The 20010-nt window shown below is 47.6% G+C and overlaps 1 protein-coding gene across 3 annotated transcripts; it reads right to left on the reverse strand.

The window, feature by feature from the left end:
• Positions 1-138: 138 nt before the first annotated feature.
• Positions 139-14992, reverse strand: LOC133340584 (ras-related protein Rap-2b). 3 transcript variants are annotated; one of them, XM_061548936.1, is made up of 4 exons: positions 14814-14992; positions 11021-11472; positions 5505-5804; positions 139-3840 (listed from the first exon to the last, which is right to left on the reverse strand). In XM_061548936.1, the coding sequence occupies exons 2-3, from the start codon at positions 11291-11293 to the stop codon at positions 5526-5528; spliced, it is 552 nt and encodes a 183-aa protein (XP_061404920.1). In that variant the 5' UTR covers positions 11294-11472; positions 14814-14992; the 3' UTR covers positions 139-3840; positions 5505-5525. The 3 variants fall into 3 exon arrangements, with proteins under 3 accessions (XP_061404920.1, XP_061404937.1, XP_061404928.1); XM_061548953.1 differs by lacking the exon at positions 14814-14992 and adding an exon at positions 14656-14673; XM_061548944.1 differs by lacking the exon at positions 14814-14992 and adding an exon at positions 13914-13933.
• Positions 14993-20010: the final 5018 nt, after the last annotated feature.

Consider the following 20010-nt stretch of genomic DNA (forward strand, 5'->3'; position numbering starts at 1 on the left):
CAGGGGATCTTTGGAGAGCACGCCTGAACCACCATGAACACTGCTTATTATTGTGAAGGATGAACACCAACTAATTGGAGCTGCGGTCGCAAAGTCTTCTCATCGCATGCCAACAAACACGACCGTCCATTACAAACAATCAGCGAATTTTAGTTTTTATTCCCGCCCCTCCTTGCGCGGCATTGCCCGAGAACCAAATAAAACTGCAGCAATGTAATCAATAACCAAGATGTTGCCTTCGCGATTCACCAAGCTCGTCGTGTCGGCAGGAAAATAATCCGCACCCGGCCTGTGAGTTCTCGCAGGTGCTTCTTTGTACAATGGGATTTGCCACACACAGAGGCAAAAATTAATTTAAAAACAAGTTTAATTTTTTTAGTTCTTTTCTTTGCTAAAATATAAAATAAAAACATCAAAATCGTGCGACGTTGGATTTGACCGCTCGCCGAGCAATTACAGCCCGCTGACCCCCCTCGCTCTCCCACTGCCTGATGGTGTCTGCGGCAATGATGCTGGACATACGTGGGGACAGAGGGCTTCGTAATAGCTCATCAGATTCCTCCAGCATGAATAATACTCATTCCGATGATCGACTCGAAACGGCAGTGAACCCCCGTGAAAATGAGCGGCAAACGTCGGCACTCCCCCAACCCACCCACCCACCCACCCCCCCTTTGGCCTCAAGTCTCCGCTCGACTAAAAAAATAGTGACATCTCTAGTGTGCAAGCACGCGGGTCAGCGGTCACCACCACCGACCGTGGCCTCGATGCCAGATCGCCATCTAAATTCGTCTTGAGCCGGTAAACTTCACCACCCACCCAACGCCAAAATAAACCCCCTCCTTTCCAGCAATCGGCCAACAAAATGTAGCCGTCGAAGGTCATCCGTCTCCGTAGAAATTTTCATAGTTTCAAAATTGTATTGAATTAGTAGACCCCACCCCCCTCCCCCCAAATGAGTGAGATGATGGGTCTCGCCTGCACGAGTGCGCAGAGGTGATCGGTGACCAGCGGAGAGGGATCGTGGTTAGAGGCGAGGCCAGGCTGGCTGACATCCCCCGCCCCCTGAGCTGTCTAAGGCCTGGACTTGGCTGCCCAAGGCGCCGAGAAAAAGTGGCAAAACTGCGAAATATGGCATCGACAACATCTCCGTTCACTTCCAGAGAGATCTGGAAAAGCCATTCGTGACACGGGAGATCTACGGCAAAGTATTCACTTTCAAAAGTGACAGAAATTCATTTTCTAGGATCTGTAAGGAGGTTTACTAACACTTTTAAAAGAGATCCGTTATACTGTACAAACCAAAGTCCCTTCACTTTCATATATTTTCTTTTTACGTAGTGGCTCTAAACTTTCATAAAGATCTCAGTAATCAATCAAGAGGCTTGTAAATTCAACGGAGTTACTTCCACAACAATGCTTTTGTGAATATGCACGACAGTAACATTGACGCCACAGACATGATTCCTCTTATAAAAGAGCAAACAAGACACTCGAATACTATCACTAAATGGAGATCGATTTAAGTGAATCGAGTTAACTTAAAATAAGATCTCTATTAAAAAAACAAATGAAAATCACCTGCATCAACATCTCTGTGAAAGTGAATGGAGGTGACGGATTAACGGATCTCTTTCGATTGGAAAAGTCGCTAGAATCAACAGATCTCTGTGCACACGGCTGCACTGAGGGGGAGGGGGGGACGACAATCATTATCAGTTCCTCCTCTTCCTCCCGGCGCCTTCATCGCGAGATATGCATGCACCGTCAGCCGTGATCAATAATGCTGCTGGATGAAGGCCGTGCCAAGCCACCGCAGTCTCACGCTCCTGCGATGTGACGATCCTGCCGACTCGCATCGATTAACACGAAAACTGTCACACCGGGGTGGCCCGTTCCGATGTGATGTCGATTTATAAAACTATGTACAATGTGTACGTGTCTTTTGTGTATGTACATATGTTCACACGCACACACGCACGCGTGCATGTGCTGCAGACACGCATGTCCAAGTATACTCACATTGTGTTCATACACGCGTGCGTACGTACAAGCGTGTACTTATTGACATTGTTTGTAATCTCATACAGTATATATTAGTGGTGGTATGATGCATCAATATTGGTTTCCAAGCTCTTGATACATGCACCGAATCACACACGTTGTATGCAATGGGTTCAACGTCACCCCCGCAGCCACGAGAGGCACTATCATTCACCTCAATTTTGGAAAAAGGAAGATTCTTGAAATCGAATCACTAACCCCGAATTGTAGCACTGCATCTAATTGCGGGGCTGATTAAGTAACCACTAATATATCAACACATATATGCATGCATACGGGTATGAAGGTAAGTTTATATACATGTACACATATACAAACATATCTGTAGGCATGTACACATGTATACACACATTAACATACCTCTGCATGCATGCATATGCCTTCAAACAAACGAGTACATGTGTGCGCGCGCACAAACACAGGCGCGCACAAATGCTAATTGACGTAAATGCACACGCGTGTATGGACACACATCTCACATTAATGCATACGTACACGCGCGTACAATGGTACAAATACGTGCACGCGTGCACACAATGCACCTGGATAGAGGTACCGTGCACGTACAAAGACCTCCCCCATGCAGCCTAAAACAGGCTGCTGCTGCTGGGGGGCGAAGTGCTGTTGGCGAGCACCGATGAACGCCAGAACGGCGCATGAGGGAGGGGTGGTGGTGCGGCCGGCATCACGCGCGGCCGCCTCGTCTGTGCATGTACACGCGGGCAAGACGCACGCACACACACGCGTTAACACTGTACGCCACTCGTATGAATTTTTAAAATTTCATCTCCACTCAAATTTTCTCCTTTCCCTCCCCCGCGACCCCCAGCCACATCCCACAGATATTACAATAAAATCACGGCAGGTGCGGGGAAAATAAATTCAAAATAAAACTCATATCCCTCACGCGAGGCGCACGCCCAGGTTAAATCCTCCGCACGATCGTCTCTCGCAACATAAAAACAAATCAAATGATAAAGTAGAACACCTCCGCTCCCCTCTCTACGTCGCCCTCCGTCTCCGTGTCTCCGTGCAAGCGTTAAAAAAGAACGCTCCGTCTCCTCGCTCCGTCTCCTCACTCCGTCGCCGTCTCCAGTTTCCTTTTTGTTTCTCACTACTTGCCTCCGCCGCCGCCGCCACCACCACCGTTGCCTTCACGAGTTCCCGAGATGGCGCCGGTTTTTTTTTGGCAAAAGTTGTGCACGGTTTCGTATCGCCGGCGTCTTTCGCGGCGTGCGACGAAATTAAAACGAAAAGATGTCCGTGTTTTAAAAAGTTACTGTGTTTCTCTTGTCTCCGTTGCTGTTGTTGTGACACAGACCCCTCGCATTCCAAAACGTGGGTTCAATTCTCCATCCCGTTGCCACCCCGTGAGAAGCAAGTTGCGTTGTTTACAATCTGTAGTTAAAGTTCTAATCCTCTTCGCCAGCAGCGGCGCTGGTGGCTCCCCCCCCCCGCCCCTCCTTCGCAAGTGGCGCGGCCCAACTTCTCGGGGTCCGCTCCACACGCGGAATGTTCCATTGTGCAGCTCCGGAGAGAGTGGAAGGGAAGGCTGGCTCGCCCCACCACCCTCGCTTCACTTGCATTTCTTGTTGATGAGATGTATATTTCGGACAATACGCTTTCACATGGGAACAAACTAGTTTACTTACAAACTTAAGAACGATAATGGTAATTAAAATCGTAATTTAAAAAAACAACAAAAAATTCGTGAAGCTTAATCCGTGTAAATTTCTCCGTCCTCCGTTTTGCCACGAAACTTTGTTGGCAGGAAGTCTGAAACACACGGTAAACAAGGGCTCATAAAGGGGATGACTGGGTTTGTTTACAAGCAAAGGTGAAGAAATACTCAATGCATCACAAAATGTAAGTATGTTGAACTTCCTGGGCACCGCACGTAGCAAACCGTGCGGAGGAAGGACAACAAACTAAACACAAAAAGCAGTGAAAGAAATTAGTATCCAATCTAGATTTAAAAGTGCGTAGCTGCAGTGGCTTCCGAATATCCTAAGGAAGAGTATTCCAGACAGCCAAAAGCCACTGGGAGGATGACCGGAGTTCACGTGATATTTTATGCTCCTTGATGAGATCAGCAAGGTATTGTGGTTCATTTGTGACAAGCACTTTGTGTAAAATGAGTGCGACCGTATAATGTATTTGTTCAGCAACCTGAGTTTACCATTAATATGTTAAAAAAAGGAACAAAGCAAACTATAACCTAGTTACAACTGCTCACCAAGCTATCATGCTCCCTCCCTCATGCCAACTCCCGTCCCCTCCTCTCCTCCACACGCCTCCCCTCACTCCCCTGTTGTTTTCTGTGGCTGAGTCTACGCTCGCAGTTGTGGGGGGAGGGGTGGTCTATGTATTGGTCAAGAGATTGGAGAGAGGGTAGCTAAGAGGCTCCATGATACGTGCCCAACCCAGACACGGGCATCCTGCTGCGGCCGACGCCCCCCGCCTCTATCGCCCACCCCTGCTCCGTTAGAGCAGGGGTGGGCGATAACAGCTTTTTTTTCGAATTTTGGATTTTAAAAAAACAATATTTCTAGAGCAGGAATGCATGTGAATCCGAGACGTGGTCCCTGCTAAATAACATCACGAAGCCGTTCTTCTAGAGCACCATTCAGCTCTGGAGCCGCAGGTTGCAGACCACTGCGTTAGATGGACATGCCTCCCATCCCCCCCTCCTCATGCCTCACATCCCTTCTTCTCCCTGAACCCGACAAACCATAACCCCTCCCATCCTCTCCCCATTCATTCCCCTTATCTCCCATCACCCCCTCCCCCCTGCTCTCTCCTCTCATCACCTCCCCTGCACTTTCTTCCACTCCTTCCCCCCTCCCACCTCCCCCTCAATTCTTCTCTCATCCACAACAGTCACCTTACATCACCTCACGAGCTCCCACCTCACGTTTCTCGCTTTTCCACTATTCATCCCACGCTCCTCCCCTGCCCTCCTTACCCCTCCACATTCAATCCCCTCACTGTGATCCATCACTGAAGCGCAGCAGACCCACAGCCTCTCCTGACCTCACATCTCCACCTCTCTCCATGCCTTGTTTCCCGACCCCTTCCCCGCACCTCCTCTCACATCTCTCTTGCACATCCGTCACCCCACTTCCTCTCACCTCCCGTCACTTCCCATTTCCTCTTCCCATCTCCCCTCTCATTCTCCACCCTTGCCATCCCTTCCTGCCCTCCCACCTCCCCTCTCATCATCTACTCTTCTCATCCAGACCACCTCTCACCTCCCCCTCTCATTCTCGACCCTTCCCATCCCTCCCTCCTCCCATCATTGTCGACCCTTCCCATCCTTCCACCTCCCACACCTCCCCTCTGTACCCTTCCCATCCCTCACCCACCCACCTCTCTCACCACCCCTCCAATTGTCAACTCTCCCCTCCCTTGTAATTTTCTCCTCTCCGCTCCCCTCCCACCTGTGCGCGGGGTCCCGTCCGTCACTGCAGCACGCAGGAAGCGCAGCAAGCCTGCCCGGCGTCGGGCTGCGCCGCGTAGTTCATCTGCCGCACGATCTCGGCGAAGAGGTCGTCCACCGTGGCCTTGCGCTTGGCCGACGTCTCCATGAAGGGGCAGCCCCACTCGTCGGCCAGCGCGCGGCCCTCGCCGTAGGCCACCTCGCGCTCGCCCTCCAGGTCCACCTTGTTCCCCACCAGGATGATGGGGACCTTCTCGTAGCGCTTCACGCGCGTTATCTGCTCCCGCATCGGGCGGATGTCCTGGGGACGGACGCGAGGGGGGAGGTGGAGAGGGGAGGAGAGGAGAGAGAGAGGCGGGAAGATAAAGAGGAACAGAAACGAAGAGGGAAGGACAGGAGGGAGGTGGGGTGAAGGCGAAGTAGAGGGAAAGTGGGGGCAGAAGGAAGATGACAGAGTGAGGGGAAAGGTAAAGAATAAGAGGGAGCAGGAGAGGTGGGGAGGTAAGGGAGATGAATGGAAGAGGTGGGGAGGTAAGGGAGATGAATGGAAGATGTCGTTGGATAAGAGGGAGAGATAGCAAGGGAGTGAATTGTTAGGGTGGGGTGAGGTGGGGGATGGGAGGGACGCGGGAGATGAAAATATGGAAGAGATGAAGGTGGGAGATGGGTAAAGAGGAAGATGTAAAGAGAGGGGGGGAGGAGGAGATGTATAGAGGGAAGGGAAGTGGTGAGAAAGGAGGTGGGAGAAGTGGGAGGAAACAGAAGTCGAGGGAGGGTGAGGAAGACGGGGATTAACGATTCACCCCCTGCACCATTTGACAAGCTATCAAATCTGAGGTCACAAGTAAATTATTTTTGTTTTGCCCTTGTGGTCGTTGTAGAACATAGAGTAATGGAATCTCCGCAGTCCATGAGCAGCGTGAATCTCTCTTCATCCTCAGCAGGTATTATCTATCCACCGCTGGATGAAAAGGCCTCCATCGCAGTCCCGTGATGAAACACAATGAATCTACTGCATATGAGCCGATTTGATCCCTCCATGCAGTGGATGCTGTTCACAGGCACGTTACCTCATTTAGCTGCCACTCCATCGTTAGTCTCGGCCATCAGGCATCGTCCTTTCTAGCAACGTGCCCTGCTCAAGCCAACTTGCGGCTCTTAAGGACACACTCATTACACACAAAGTGCTTGCCACAAATGAAGAGCAATATCTCGCTGATCTTGTCAAGGAGAATACACCAGCTCACGGAACTCCAGCAGCTTTTGGCTCCCCATCGAACAAAGACGATCACCGCATCGCGTGCTTTCAGATGCACTTCTGCAGCCATCTGGAATGCTCCTCGTTCCAATAACACATTCCTGCGGAGGGAGCTGGTAGTAACGTTGGGTTGCTCGGTCAATGGCCAGGGTCAACGGAGGCGTGGTGTATTCCGCAAATATGCCCGACCGTGAGGGCGGGCACAAGCCGGCGTGAGTAGGTTAAATGTTAAGTTTTATAAGGGCACCACGGGGTGACCAGCCCCACCCCTCCCACCCAGCCTCACCCAACCCCTCCCCACCCTCCCTCCCCACCCAGCCCCTCCCTACCCAGCCCCTCTCCACCTAGCCCCACCCCTCCCATTTTTGGATGCACGACGGATGGACAGAACAATCCCCTGTGGGCTGGTGGAACCAGGAGGTTACTACCAGTATTCGGAAGCCACTAGAGCATTGTACTTTAAAATCTCGATTAAAAAATTATTTCTTTATAACTGCTTTGCGTTTAGTTTGTTGCTGTTCTTCCCCCGCACCTTCAATTAGTACAATTGCCTGCGTACTGTGCAAAAGCACCATTCAGTCAAGACATCTCCAACTTGCGTGTATTCTCTAATCCACGTGTTCCTTTTCCGTCTCTCAGTGCAACTCACAGCATTCAAATCTCCGTGCTTCACTGCACACTTTACAGCAATTCGTTAAATTTAAATTTGTCAATGTCCATGCTTCTGGTCCACACATAACATCAAGCGATAAACCGATTGAAAACGTTATTTCAAAGGCACCTTGGCACATTGCTTTTCAAAATCAAATTATACATCAATAAACATGCGCTCAGGCATGGAGGGCCGCTCTTGACAATCCACTGATGGATGATGAAGGCCTCTCCAGGACGATACTTCACCACGCCAGTAAACGCGCATCGGTGTAGCTTGGGAGAACAGACGTCGGAGCATAGTACAGCTTGACACATTATTGCCCTGCAGCGTTCTCTGCTGCCGACCATAAAGCCTGGCAGCAGCCACAGCATAGACGTTGGACAATCTAATAACAGTACAACCGTGGATTTCCCTGCACTGCCCTCTGACTGTGCCTATCGTGTCCTGTCCTCTGCCGACCCCCAGCTAACAGAACCCCTCAGCCACCGATGGCAACCTGTTTGTGCACGGTGGTCACCCATCCAATCGCCATACAGACCTAACCCCGCTTAGCTTCCGAGTCCTGTCGAAGTCGGGTGCATTTCTATATTTATCAGTATGGAAATTCAACTGCTGTAAGGGTGAACCACAATGTAAATCTGAATACAAATGTTTTAACTCAACTGAACTATTTTGTTTCACCGGGTAAGGCTCACCGAGCTATGTAGCTTTCTTAGAAGCGACCTAGTCACAAATGATAGCTCAAAGAAGTGGCTTATCATGTGGAAATGTATAGCAGCCAATTACTCTAAACGTGGAGGGAAACACCAGAGAACCCGGTGAAAAATCCACACGACCACAGGGAGAACATGCAAACACCAAACGTACAGGCATCATCATGGTCGGGATCGAACCCACAATCTCCTGTATATCAGGTGAAGTAGTTAACATCTTGCCACTATGGTGTGATGTCCCCTCCAACTCCTGTTTGGTGTTTATTTATTTCATCACCGACCTCAAATCAGCAAGACGGTGAGTAATTACTTCCTGCCGAAAAACACAAACAGTAAATTCTTAGTCGCGGTGCATCTGCCCCGCCACGCCCTGGGCAGGTATTCCTGTGAACTCCACTTACTCATCACCTGCACCACCGTGACGACAGCACCAGCAGGTACCACCCCCGCAAGGGTCTTTTTACGACTGCCGAATGTAGTGGAACCGTGATTCAGACCACGGTTAGTAGCGATAATTCGGTGTGGAGTGGGTGGCACAATGGTTAGCGGTGTGCAATGCAAGTCTTGCCAAGTTTTATTCTCGGCCGTGCCTAATGCCAGTCATCCACGCCCGACTGGCCATCTGTGAAAAGAACTTCATAGCTCATCGGATTCTTCCAGTGATTGTGAGCGATATCTGAGTCAGACTCTTGGAAGAACCCTCCCCTGTGCTCCCCTTCAAACCCAACGCAGTGTACCAACCACTACGATTACGACATCACATGCAACAACACATACAAACATGCAACTAACACGCACTAATGTGCACGCGTAGACACATCCAACAACAAGAGCCGCCATCCGCCACTAAGTGGTGGTGACGTAACCACGGTGCTTGTGCCAGGCTAGGTGCACTCCGAGGATAGATGAAGTGTTGAAGGCTCGCTGATAGGGGGTCACAGGACAGACCCAGGTGCCATGGGTTGACCGACTGAGATGACTGGCAGATGCACAACCTGTGCCACCCACTGTGCCGAATTGCTGCATTTCAGCCGCCCGGCACTCCGCTCGTTGTTGCAAGCATCGCTCCTCTGCCCTCCCCTCCATTGTTCTTGGGGGGCGACTGCCTCCAACTGCCCAGTAGTATCCTTCATAAGCCTCCTCCATAGAGGGCAATCTTGACACCGTTGGTACCAATCTTCTGCAGGTACACTCAGCTCCACATCCTCATGTACCGCATCAGTCCATCTCTTCTCCAATCCCTACCGCACCCGTTTAGCTCCCTCTATCTGATGCTGCTTGCGCATGCGGTGGGCTGGGCATGTGGTGGGCTGGGAATGCGGGCTACATGACCCAGCCAACACAGCCTTGCCTGCCGGAGCTCACGAATGAAAATGTGTCCAGATATTTCAAGGATTTGTGAGCTCCTCACACAAACCACACTGGTTAAACCTAGGATGGATCATAGGCAAGCCAGCCTGAAAGTTTCAAACAGGCACATGTTCCATTGGAGAGGTCCACGTTTCGCAAGTAAAAAGAAGGGAGAGCATGACTGTGGCCAAGAAGACCTGGCGCTTCATGTGGAACGATAGACCAGGTAGCTTTCACACAGTTTTAGGCAGCTGACCAAAAGATAATGCCGCTCACCTGACCGAGACCTCTGCTGCCACAGAAACTTCTCCACTCTCGCCACATCTGTCCCATCACTTATGGGGAGTTGAGGTGGTGGAGTATTGGATGATACAAAATACCCAGGCAGGTGTTTAGTTTTGGTGGGGCTTACGGTAAGACCCCAACTCTTAGGTGGCAAGCTCCAGTTTCAGCAGCAGAACCTCCATCTCCTTCTCAGAGTGAGCAGCAAACACCAAATCATCAGCGTACATAAAATGGATGACCAGTAGGGAACCATCCCTTGACCACACCCAGGCATCGATCAACCTCCAAATGTATCTGTACCAGATAGAAACTTCACTGATACAGCCATGGAAGGCTTCTCGAACTACATTGATGAAAATTGTGTTAATAGCCACCAACTCCGACTAAGTGACAGTGACGTCACCACAACCCATGTGCCACACCAAGTGCGTTTTGAGGCCACGTGAAGTGTCAATGGCTCACTGGCAGGTCACGGGAGAAACACAGATTAAAACAGACTGAGGTGACTGTCAGATGAACCACTTGTGCTCCCCACTGTGCCAACTGGCTGCATTTTAGCTACCAGTGCTGCGCTGATCGTTGTGAGCATCACTCCCCCCCCATCCGTTATTGCTGGAGGGCTGGCTGTCTTAAAATGCCCAAAATCTTACACCACATTAGCCACTCCCTTCCCTAACTCATGTCGTGCCTGTTTAGCACCCTCTATCTGGGCAAACAAGAGCTGCTTGGATATGCGGTGGCTGGGTATGTGGGTAATATGATCCAACAATTGCATCTGTGTCCAGAACCTTCGAGGATTTGTGAGCTCCTCGCATAATACAGTCTGGTTCAACTTAGGATGGACCACAGGCAGGCCACTGCCACCCTCATCACCAAACACCATCACCCCTTGATCACTACGCTAACCACCATAACCACACTGACCAACATGTTCAACAAAATATGCATCAGCAACTAATCCACCGCGTTTCCAACCACTGCAACATCTCTCACCTCCCCTTCACCCCCTCAACGCCTTAACCATCACCCCGCAATGCAATTCATCACCACCATCAAAATCCCATTCACCACCACAATCCCATTCAACATGACAACCACTCATCACCATGGACAAAACCACACTACCATGCACCACCTCCCTCCACAACCTTTCCAACCTCCACCACTCATCAACATACAGACCGCACGAAACCACATTGACTACTCATCACCATCTTCAGCACCACTCTCCATCTCATACTCCCCGCCCCCCTCACCTGGAAGCTCTGCTGGTTGACGAGGCTGTAGACGAGGATAAAGCCCTGGCCGTTCTTGATGTAGAGGTCTCGCATGGAAGCGAACTGCTCCGTGCCGGCCGTGTCGAGTATCTCCAGCACGGAGGGCGACGAGTCCACCTCGATCTCCTTACGGTAGAAATCCTCGATGGTGGGGTCGTACTTCTCGATGAAGGTGCCCGTCACAAATTGCACTGTCAGCGCGGACTTCCCCACGCCGCCGCTCCCCAGCACCACCACCTTGTACTCCCTCATGGCGGCGCTCGCTTGCTGGCGCGTTCACTCGGTGGCTCAACTGGTCTCGTGTTCTCTCGCTCGGACACTCGCTTGCCAACTCACTTAATCGCTCAGGCGCTCAAGCACTTGCTCACTCGTTCATGCTCTCACTCGTTAACTCAATAGCTCGCTCGCTTGTTTTGATGAGAGCAAGGAACCTGTTGAAGTGGAAGGAAGAGAGGAAGGGGAGTGGAGGGAGAGCACAGAGTATTAAATAGGGCAACTCAGGAGTTTGTAATGAGGTGGCAAGAGACACTGCGCCAGGGTTGTGGAGTGTCTGGGTTCAAGCTCTGGCCTCGTCTCTCTCAGGGTTATACATGATGGATGTGTAACAAAAAGTAATATTTTAAAAAACTTTTTTTTAAACACACTTTAATTAAATGTACCGTACTAGTAATGGAAGAACTCCACGACTCCAGGAATTGGCTCCGAAGCTTGCCATAATATAAGAGAACGTGGTAAATTACAGCCAACGTCAGTTTACCGTGGACAATTAGACCCAAGCCGAAACATAACATAGAAAAAATAATGTTTTAAAATATATGTTTTTTAATGAAAGAATATAGTATTGTCATCAGTATGACATAAGTATACCAAGTTTGCAGTCGATAAAACACTGGGAAGTGTGTTAAAATTGAGTTACAAGATTTGAGGATACAACAGAGTTAAATAAAAGCGTGTAAAAAACAAGAACCAGCACTGCTGATATCCTCGGTTCAGTGCAATCGGTTCAGCACACTGAACCGAGTGTCATTCCATTAGCCCAATGGTAACAAATACCAACTCTACCATCATCAGCAATGATTTATCCACTGCTAGATCGAGGTCTCACCAAGCTGTCACCATCTCGCTCAGCCTCAAGAGATGGACCAATCTATCTAACTCCTGCAGTGGTTGATTTTCATCTCCACGATGGATATTTTCTCAGTTTTGTTCGCTCCTTGGACAACAATGAGCTCTTAACAGAGTTGAAGGAACCCACTGTGCCGATGACAAAAGACACGGTCAAGTGATTTTCAAGTTCTGTTTTTGAAGCGAATTCCAGTTCACAGCCATTTCAGGTCAAACTGCTGCTGGAAGATGGCTCACAAACACCACATCACTCATGAGGCTTGTTTGACCATACTTCACCATACTTAGTTGTGGCTAGGAACAACCCTCTGGTATCCCAGTTCTTAGCACAAAAGCTGAGACCGCTGCACCACTGCTCCACCCTTCAGTAATAATAACGCAAATGTTCTAATTCTAGTGCGAGTGGCGAGTGGTCACGATGGTGGAGATGCTCGTGACGGTAGTAATTATAGCAATAACAAGATATGCTTATCCCGTAAAAGCCTCGCTGAGTCTCAAGAAATGTTCACGAGAGTCCTGCTACTTTGGGACGTTTGGATAATTCCATCGATTGTGTTTGGCTTCTTGCCGGAGAAAAGCCAAAACGTATATCGAACTGGTACTAACACTCAAAGGCTGGCAAAGACTGATTCATATGTAACCGATTCAAATGTTAACAGAAATATGCACCGATTGAAAACGCTATTTTTTTAGGCACACTGGTACTGTATAATTATTTTCCCTATGAAGTGCCGTTTTCCATGTACGAGGTGCCAATGCACATAAAGCTGTGAACAATGTTTACGTAATGTGTCTATATAATTACACACTGGTTAATAAAGTATTAATTTATAACAGTGTAGGGGGGGGTCTAAATATTGTGTCTGGTTTCTGTGCGAACATTGTTAATATGTCAGTGTCACATCGTCAATGCCCAGTAACACAGTTCGCGTGCCGACATCCTAACGTTTACAAGCTCGTATTGTTAACGCGTCCGGTCAATGTATAGATCTTGTTAAAAGAGTAACTACTGTCTCCGCAGATTTGTGTCCAAGCATAGGCTACATTTCCGTTCAATCAGGGACCTCTCAGTTGCTTAAATATTAATTTGTGTATTCTTCAGTGTTCGTGTCGGGTTAAGGGGTTAGTGATTAAATATTATGACTCGAGGCATACGTTGTCATTTAACCGAAAAGTGGATTTAGGATTAAGGGGTTATGGCTTACCGTAAAACTTACGGTTGGGATCATAGTTTTAGAGGTAGCGTTATAGTTTAGGGAAATGGTTTAAGGGCGGGGTTTAATATGGTAGGGTCTAGGATTTGAGGGATAGGGTTGAAGGCCAGCAGTTCCTAACACTAATTTTCTTAGCACATCTGCGAGAAGAAAAGTTCACCGTGCTAACATTTGAACGTTACCGTATAGGGTGTAGTCACGCAAGCTGCACTTTATAACGTTCGTAATATTCACAACAACCATTAGCGACACGGTGTGGATAAGCCGTCATCCAACCGTCGATCGACAATGGAACTGCACATAAATAACACGGTAAAGTTAACGATTAAAACCGACATTGACGATTGTTAATAATAAATACATATATAGAGCGCTTTTCATCAAGGATATAAAAGCGCTGTACAGGACAGCAGCAGTAGACACTACGCATAAAAAATACATTTTAAAAAAAATATTTAGTAAATTAACTAAAAGTTGAATTAGCAGAAGCATATACATAGATTTTAAGGCGCATTTTTTAAATGTCAACGTACTCAGAGATCCTGATATCTTGTGGAAGCGCGTTCCGTAGCCTGGGGGCTACACGGGAAAAAGCTTGGTCACCCATAGACAGAAACCTCGACCTGAAAATGCAGAGAAGATCTGCATCCCCAGATATTACTGACTTTGAGGGGACATATGGGTACAGGATGTCAATGATGTAGGCTGGGGCAAGATGGTTCACCGTTTTGTAAGTTAAGAATAGGATTTTAAACGGTATTCTAAGTGAAACTGGAAGCCAATGCAGGGAGGCCAAAACGGGTGTAATGTGTTCTGGTTAACACCCTAGCAGCCGCAGACCAGTGAGAAGGCGACGACTAATAACTGGGAGGCCTTTTATCCAGCAACTGAGTGACCACGTTGAAGACGGTGGCACCTCGCATTGGCGCACCGATATCGATGGCGTATCCCTCTCCCGATTAATCGAACATCGACGCCCGGTAAAGTTGCGGGTTCACATCACGGCACCAATCTGTGAGGCAAAGCAAGTGGGGTTCGGGAAGGCGTCGTCGCCGCCGCCTCAACCAAACCTCGTCCGCACGCCTCCGACGGCGGCAAAGATCGTGACCATTTGACAACAAGACGACGCCGAACGCGACAATGGCCTCTTGAAACAAGAAACTTTTGAGACATCGCGCGCGCGGGGAGACAAAGACATCGCCTCAGGAGTGTCCTCCTCCGGCTTCGTCAGCATAGACATCTCGCCACACAGGCGAAGAAGAAGAAGAAACCCACCACCACCAGCAGCACCAGCAGCCCCGTAGCGGTGAATCAGGCGGCGAGAACGAACTTTATAATCAGCTGGCGCTGTCGGGGGGAAGTGACGGCCGTTGTGACGAGTCGGTTTCGTTAATAATAACAAGAAGAAGACCAGCAACAGCAAACAAACCCACCCGCGCGGGGGACGACGATCGACGGCGACGAAGAAGACGACGAAGAAGACGACGACGAGGACGCGGGGAGGTTTAGCAGAAGAAAGCCACCGAGATGTGAGCCGCGAAAACCTCCTCAGCGCACGGCCGCCATGTTCAAGTCGGGCGGGGCGGGGCGGGGGCAGCGCGCGCGGGGCGTTGTGGGGCGGGGGGAGGGGGAAGTGTGGAGCGGCGATTATTTATTTATTTATTAACGATTGGCGAGGGGATATTTTTTTTTGTTCCCTGATGCTTCTCCGAGAAGAGGCGAAGTTGTTTGCGCGGCTTCGAGTGGCGGGGCTGGGGTGTGGGAATTTGTAAAAGAAATCGAATTTTATCAGCTCGATTGAAAGCGGCCGGTCGGTTGCTGACGTCACTTCCGCTATGCTGCGTGACGTCACCGGGGGGGTTCGTCGCGTGACTACGTTTCCGGTTCGGCGACGTCACGTGGGTGCTTTCTCATTGTTTTTAGATTTTTTTTTTAGTCGTCGTCGTTTTAAATAAGAAATATATAATTGTGATTTCACGCGTTCGTTTATTTTATAACAGGATCCTTTGATTCACGCTCGAGACAAATTTTGGAACAACAAAATAAAACGACGCTTCAGTTTTCGCGACGGCTCGCGTGACGTCACTACCGCCTACGTCACAGTTGACAGACATCTGCCAGACGGAAGACGCCCACCTCTTCCGGATGATTCTTCCGTCTTCCGGAAGACATTTTCCTCTTCTGGAAGATGCGACGGTTGCATAGGATCTGGCGGCTCTCGCGTGGGCGGCGGCGTCTTCCGGAAGAGGAAGATGACCTCCCATAGACCGCACGAATCCAAGCCGATGAAATATGTTCGATCAATTTCGATTTAAAGCTTTCGTGACTGCAGGGATTCATATTCTTGGTTCATTCGGTAAAGTCACGTAGAAGGGAAATAATAAAATAATAAAAAATTCACATTCATTTTAAGATGCTTTATTTTTATTAGGGAAATAATAAAATAATAAATATTAAACATTAATTGTATGCTTTATTTTTATTATTGTATTATTTCCCTTCTACGTGGCTTTACCGAAAGAACCAAGAATATGTTCGATCAATCGATCTCTTTCGTCACTTCGGTATTCACATCTCGGAATCTCATTATTCGGCAGTCGTGTGTTTACGTGTGTTTACGTGTGTGTGGTCCCACGCGATTTTAAAATAATCGATGCGTGTCCGTGGCTACAATAGTCGGTGTTAATCGATTAATCGGGAAGTTTAGATGCTACCACGTGGGTTACGCTGCTCTAGACATGTTTATCTTTTTTAAATCCTTTATATTAAGTTCGCTCGCTTGTTTGCTTGCGTGCTTGCTTGCTTATGACCGTGCAAATCTTTCGGTCGTTTTTAACCCACTTCCCGTGATCCAATCGAGCTGACATTTTGCACACAGACTCGTTGTGCGAGACAATTAATGTTCGTGAAAAAAAATCAAAAATTTTACACTGTTTATGGAAAACAAATTAAATATTTAATTACCAATTGCTTAATACTGGCAGACAATCATCTGACCCATAGGTGGCAGCCATCTCAAGCCAGAGGACGAGAGGACTCTAGCCGCCACGCATATAAAGGATTTATAGTGAAAAACTTTGTTTTTACGGGTTATACTTATTTTGTGTGCAATGTCAAACTTCAGCAAATGTCTCCCTGCTCGTTCGAGCCAACGGTAGAAATTCCACATCTTTGTGGCAGGGCCATTCCATCCGTGGAGAAACCACTGTTGACCTCCAACCCAAAGTGGTACATATTTCACCGACCGTGAATAAGGGATCATGGTTGACGATTGTTGGTGATGAGGGTAGCAGTGATAGTGGTGATGGTAATGATTGTAGGTGCTTTTGCTGCTGCTAATAGCGATGCTGGTGATAATGCTGATGTTTTGGTGATGTTGAGGCCGGGAATAATTCTAGAGGTCGTGGTGGTGGTGGAAGTGATGTTATTGTGATCGCTTGAATGTTGCAGGAAGTATTGCCACTGTTTCAACAGACCAAAAGTTTCCCAGTGACCCTATCAACATTGTCATCAAGTTCAACGCCATGCCACCAGTACAAATCAATTCCTGCCAACAGAATGCAGATGCAAGTTTCCAGACGCTGCTGCTGCTGCTGCCGATAATGAAGGATTGTTATCACGCTTGTTTACCCAGCAAAGTTTTACTGAGTCAATACTTTATTTTAGGAGGGTCCTGCCAAGTTTTCGCAGTAGAGGGCGACAGCTGCGATGTTGATCTGTGTGTAATCCCAATAGAGCAAGTTATAGGTAACTAGCTGTACCCGGCTTAACGCATTTAGCAGATGTTAAATAAAGTTTCACGCTTTTTTATATTTTCTAATAAAATATGTATCTAAAGATATAAGCTATAGATAGAAGATAGATACAAAAATAAACAAGATTTGAAAAGATACATACAAAATATAAAATATCACTTTGAAATAAATACATCATGGATATTGCCTCAATAGTGTCTTGCTGAGGTACGTAATAGTTGTAAAATGTAATATTTCGTAAAAAAAGAAATCTGAAAAGATTCAAACACTTGAAACTTCAACTGAAGAAAGCTTTCCTGTAGAGCTCAAATTTCATTATTCAAAGCAATACATCATGGATATTTCCTCCATAGTATCGCGCTTTGGAGCCAAATTAGACGATCCAGGAACTTGAAACCAGCTGAGTTGTTGCAGACATCTTTAGCTTTTTTTATTTAGAGATTCTTAAGCATTGGGATGCTCGTCCAATAATACCAGTCCAATTGTATGTTTTAGTTGTTCTTAGACATGGGTGGAAACCCTTGCATAACAGGGGGAGAACATACACATCTAATTTAGAAACATACACACCTCAAACAAAAAGGTGCCAGAGTCGGGAATCGAACAGGGGGGGGGGGCTTCTTGTGGTGAGACGCGAGTGTTGCAATTGCGCAGCCAGCCGATGACGATGGCATTTGGGCTCATCTAAAACCCTGGATCTCAATTCAAGCAACATGTTTTTTTCTTCTTCAAATTCTGCTCCCGTGCATTCTCTCCACATCGCCACTCATTTGCCAACCGTGAACACTTGGCGATAACGATGAGGATGATGGGCTGAATCGAGGAAGCCCAAGCAACAGTTCCATTCGCATGGTTAAATAGAGAGGGCATCTCGCCCATGGTGATCTGGTGGTGGCGGGGCCGGGGGGTGGGGTCCGACCCAGGATGTGTGTGCACATGCGATAGCGGCGGGGACAGTAACAGCAGCAGCAGAGCACCATGACGGCCAAGCACCACTTGTGCAACACGTGCATTGCACAACCGCGGTGCAATACGGCGCCAGACCGGTCACTGGGTCCGTGATGGCCACGTCCCATGACACTGACGAGCCTTGCGTCTGGGCGTCTCTCTGAGTTACCAAACTAACCAAACGTTTTTGTTTTATTGTACCAGGTAAGGTCCATTGAGCTATATAGCGCTTTTTTTTCTCTCGCTCTCAGAAGTGACCCGACCATCACAAATGATATTGTAGCAATGTCGGAGCCACTGAACCAGAACTGCTGAGATTCATGAGTTCAAGCCCTGGTACTGGACAGAGATATATATAAATATATGAGAAGGATTCAGAGTGGTCACACAGGTCATGTGGTTTGCAGGAGGTTTGTGCTGATTTAGATAGATTAATACTTTTTTTGTAATCATATCGCTGTTACTATAGCAGGCAGGGCCGGATTAAGATTTTGTAGGCCCCTGGGTTACAGGTACTGAGAGGCCCCCAGCAATATTTTCAAAAGGAAAACAAAGTGAAAGAAACTTACACTGTATTTCTACAAGGCTAACAAATACAATTCAGCATTCACAAATTAAATAACTTTTCAGTTAATATCTGGAGGCCCTCCAGCTGGCAGAGGCCTCTGGGCTTGCAGCCCCTAAGGCCCCCGTGCCTTAATCTGGCCCTGGTCGCAGGACTGGGCAACTGCAGCTGAAGTTAAACTGTTGGCTGCTTTCTCAGTGGATAACTGGCAAGCAGATCCAACTACAACTAGGTCTGCTCAGCCTCAAAAATAATTGCGCTATCTCCCAAGGCCACACGCGTGCCCACAACTGGTTTGTGTTTTTGTCCCTTTCCAGCAAATAAAAATAGCAGGTACAGTTTTTCTGTACCATCAAGTTACTTTTTTTTTTTTTACAGTATTCTAGTTAGATCCAGCTCGATAGATTTAAAACCCATATATACTTAGGTTTTGTTTGGTAAATAATATTTTACCAAATAAAAAAAAATTATTACATTTAAATAATACAAATACTTAATAATTGTATGACATTTTATGAATGAATAATCCATAATATTACTTTTAAAAATATTTAGTTAAAATTTACTTTCAAAGAAAAATATATTGTAGCCTTTAATAAAAAAATAATTATGCTAAAAATAAAGTGTTAGTCTTTTTTACAACATCTGTCTCTTGCAGTTGAGTGGCACTGAGTTAAAGCGCCCAATTCACGTAAAATTTTTATCTAGGACTCAGCCAATGATCCATTTTTTGTGGAAAAAATGTAGTACCGCTTCATTGGAATTTCAGCAACGGCCGTCGAAAGGACAGACTTTCCCCCGACCACTGGTAGAGCAGAAAATAACAAGTACAGCAATATTGATGTCACGGCATATATTTGGCAGGGCAATCGTACAGTAGTTAGCACGCTGTTATTAACCTGCTGGTCTGAGTTCGGTTCTTGGCCACGGCGGACATTAGTGAGGCGGGTGATACCAGAACCGGTCCTTACCTTTTCCTCTTCACCTACCCACCCTTACCAGCGTGGTTGAATTATTTAATACAAAAATAAAACATGACGCGCATTGTGTGGGGAGACATTCATCCTGCTGTGGATTGGAAAATGTAAAACGAATTTCTTGTGTTCAGTTTGTTGTCCTTCCCCCACACCTCCGATTTCCACGGTTTAGCTACGTACCTTGTGAAAGAAGTTCAACATACATAAATGCAAAAGGGCTGTACATTTACTATTGCAGAGTTCAAAGCTTCGCTGAGTCTCAAGAATATTTTCAGAAGGGTGCTGTTACATTGGGATGTTTGGTCAATTCAATTCCACGATCGTTTGGTTTCATGGTCCAAAGTTGCCAAATATATTTTTAAAACGAATTACACCACAATTAGTC

Source organism: Lethenteron reissneri, chromosome 2, assembly GCF_015708825.2.
Source record: "Lethenteron reissneri isolate LAM-NWPU_2019-01 chromosome 2, ASM1570882v1, whole genome shotgun sequence".
NCBI classification, from domain to species: domain Eukaryota; kingdom Metazoa; phylum Chordata; class Hyperoartia; order Petromyzontiformes; family Petromyzontidae; genus Lethenteron; species Lethenteron reissneri.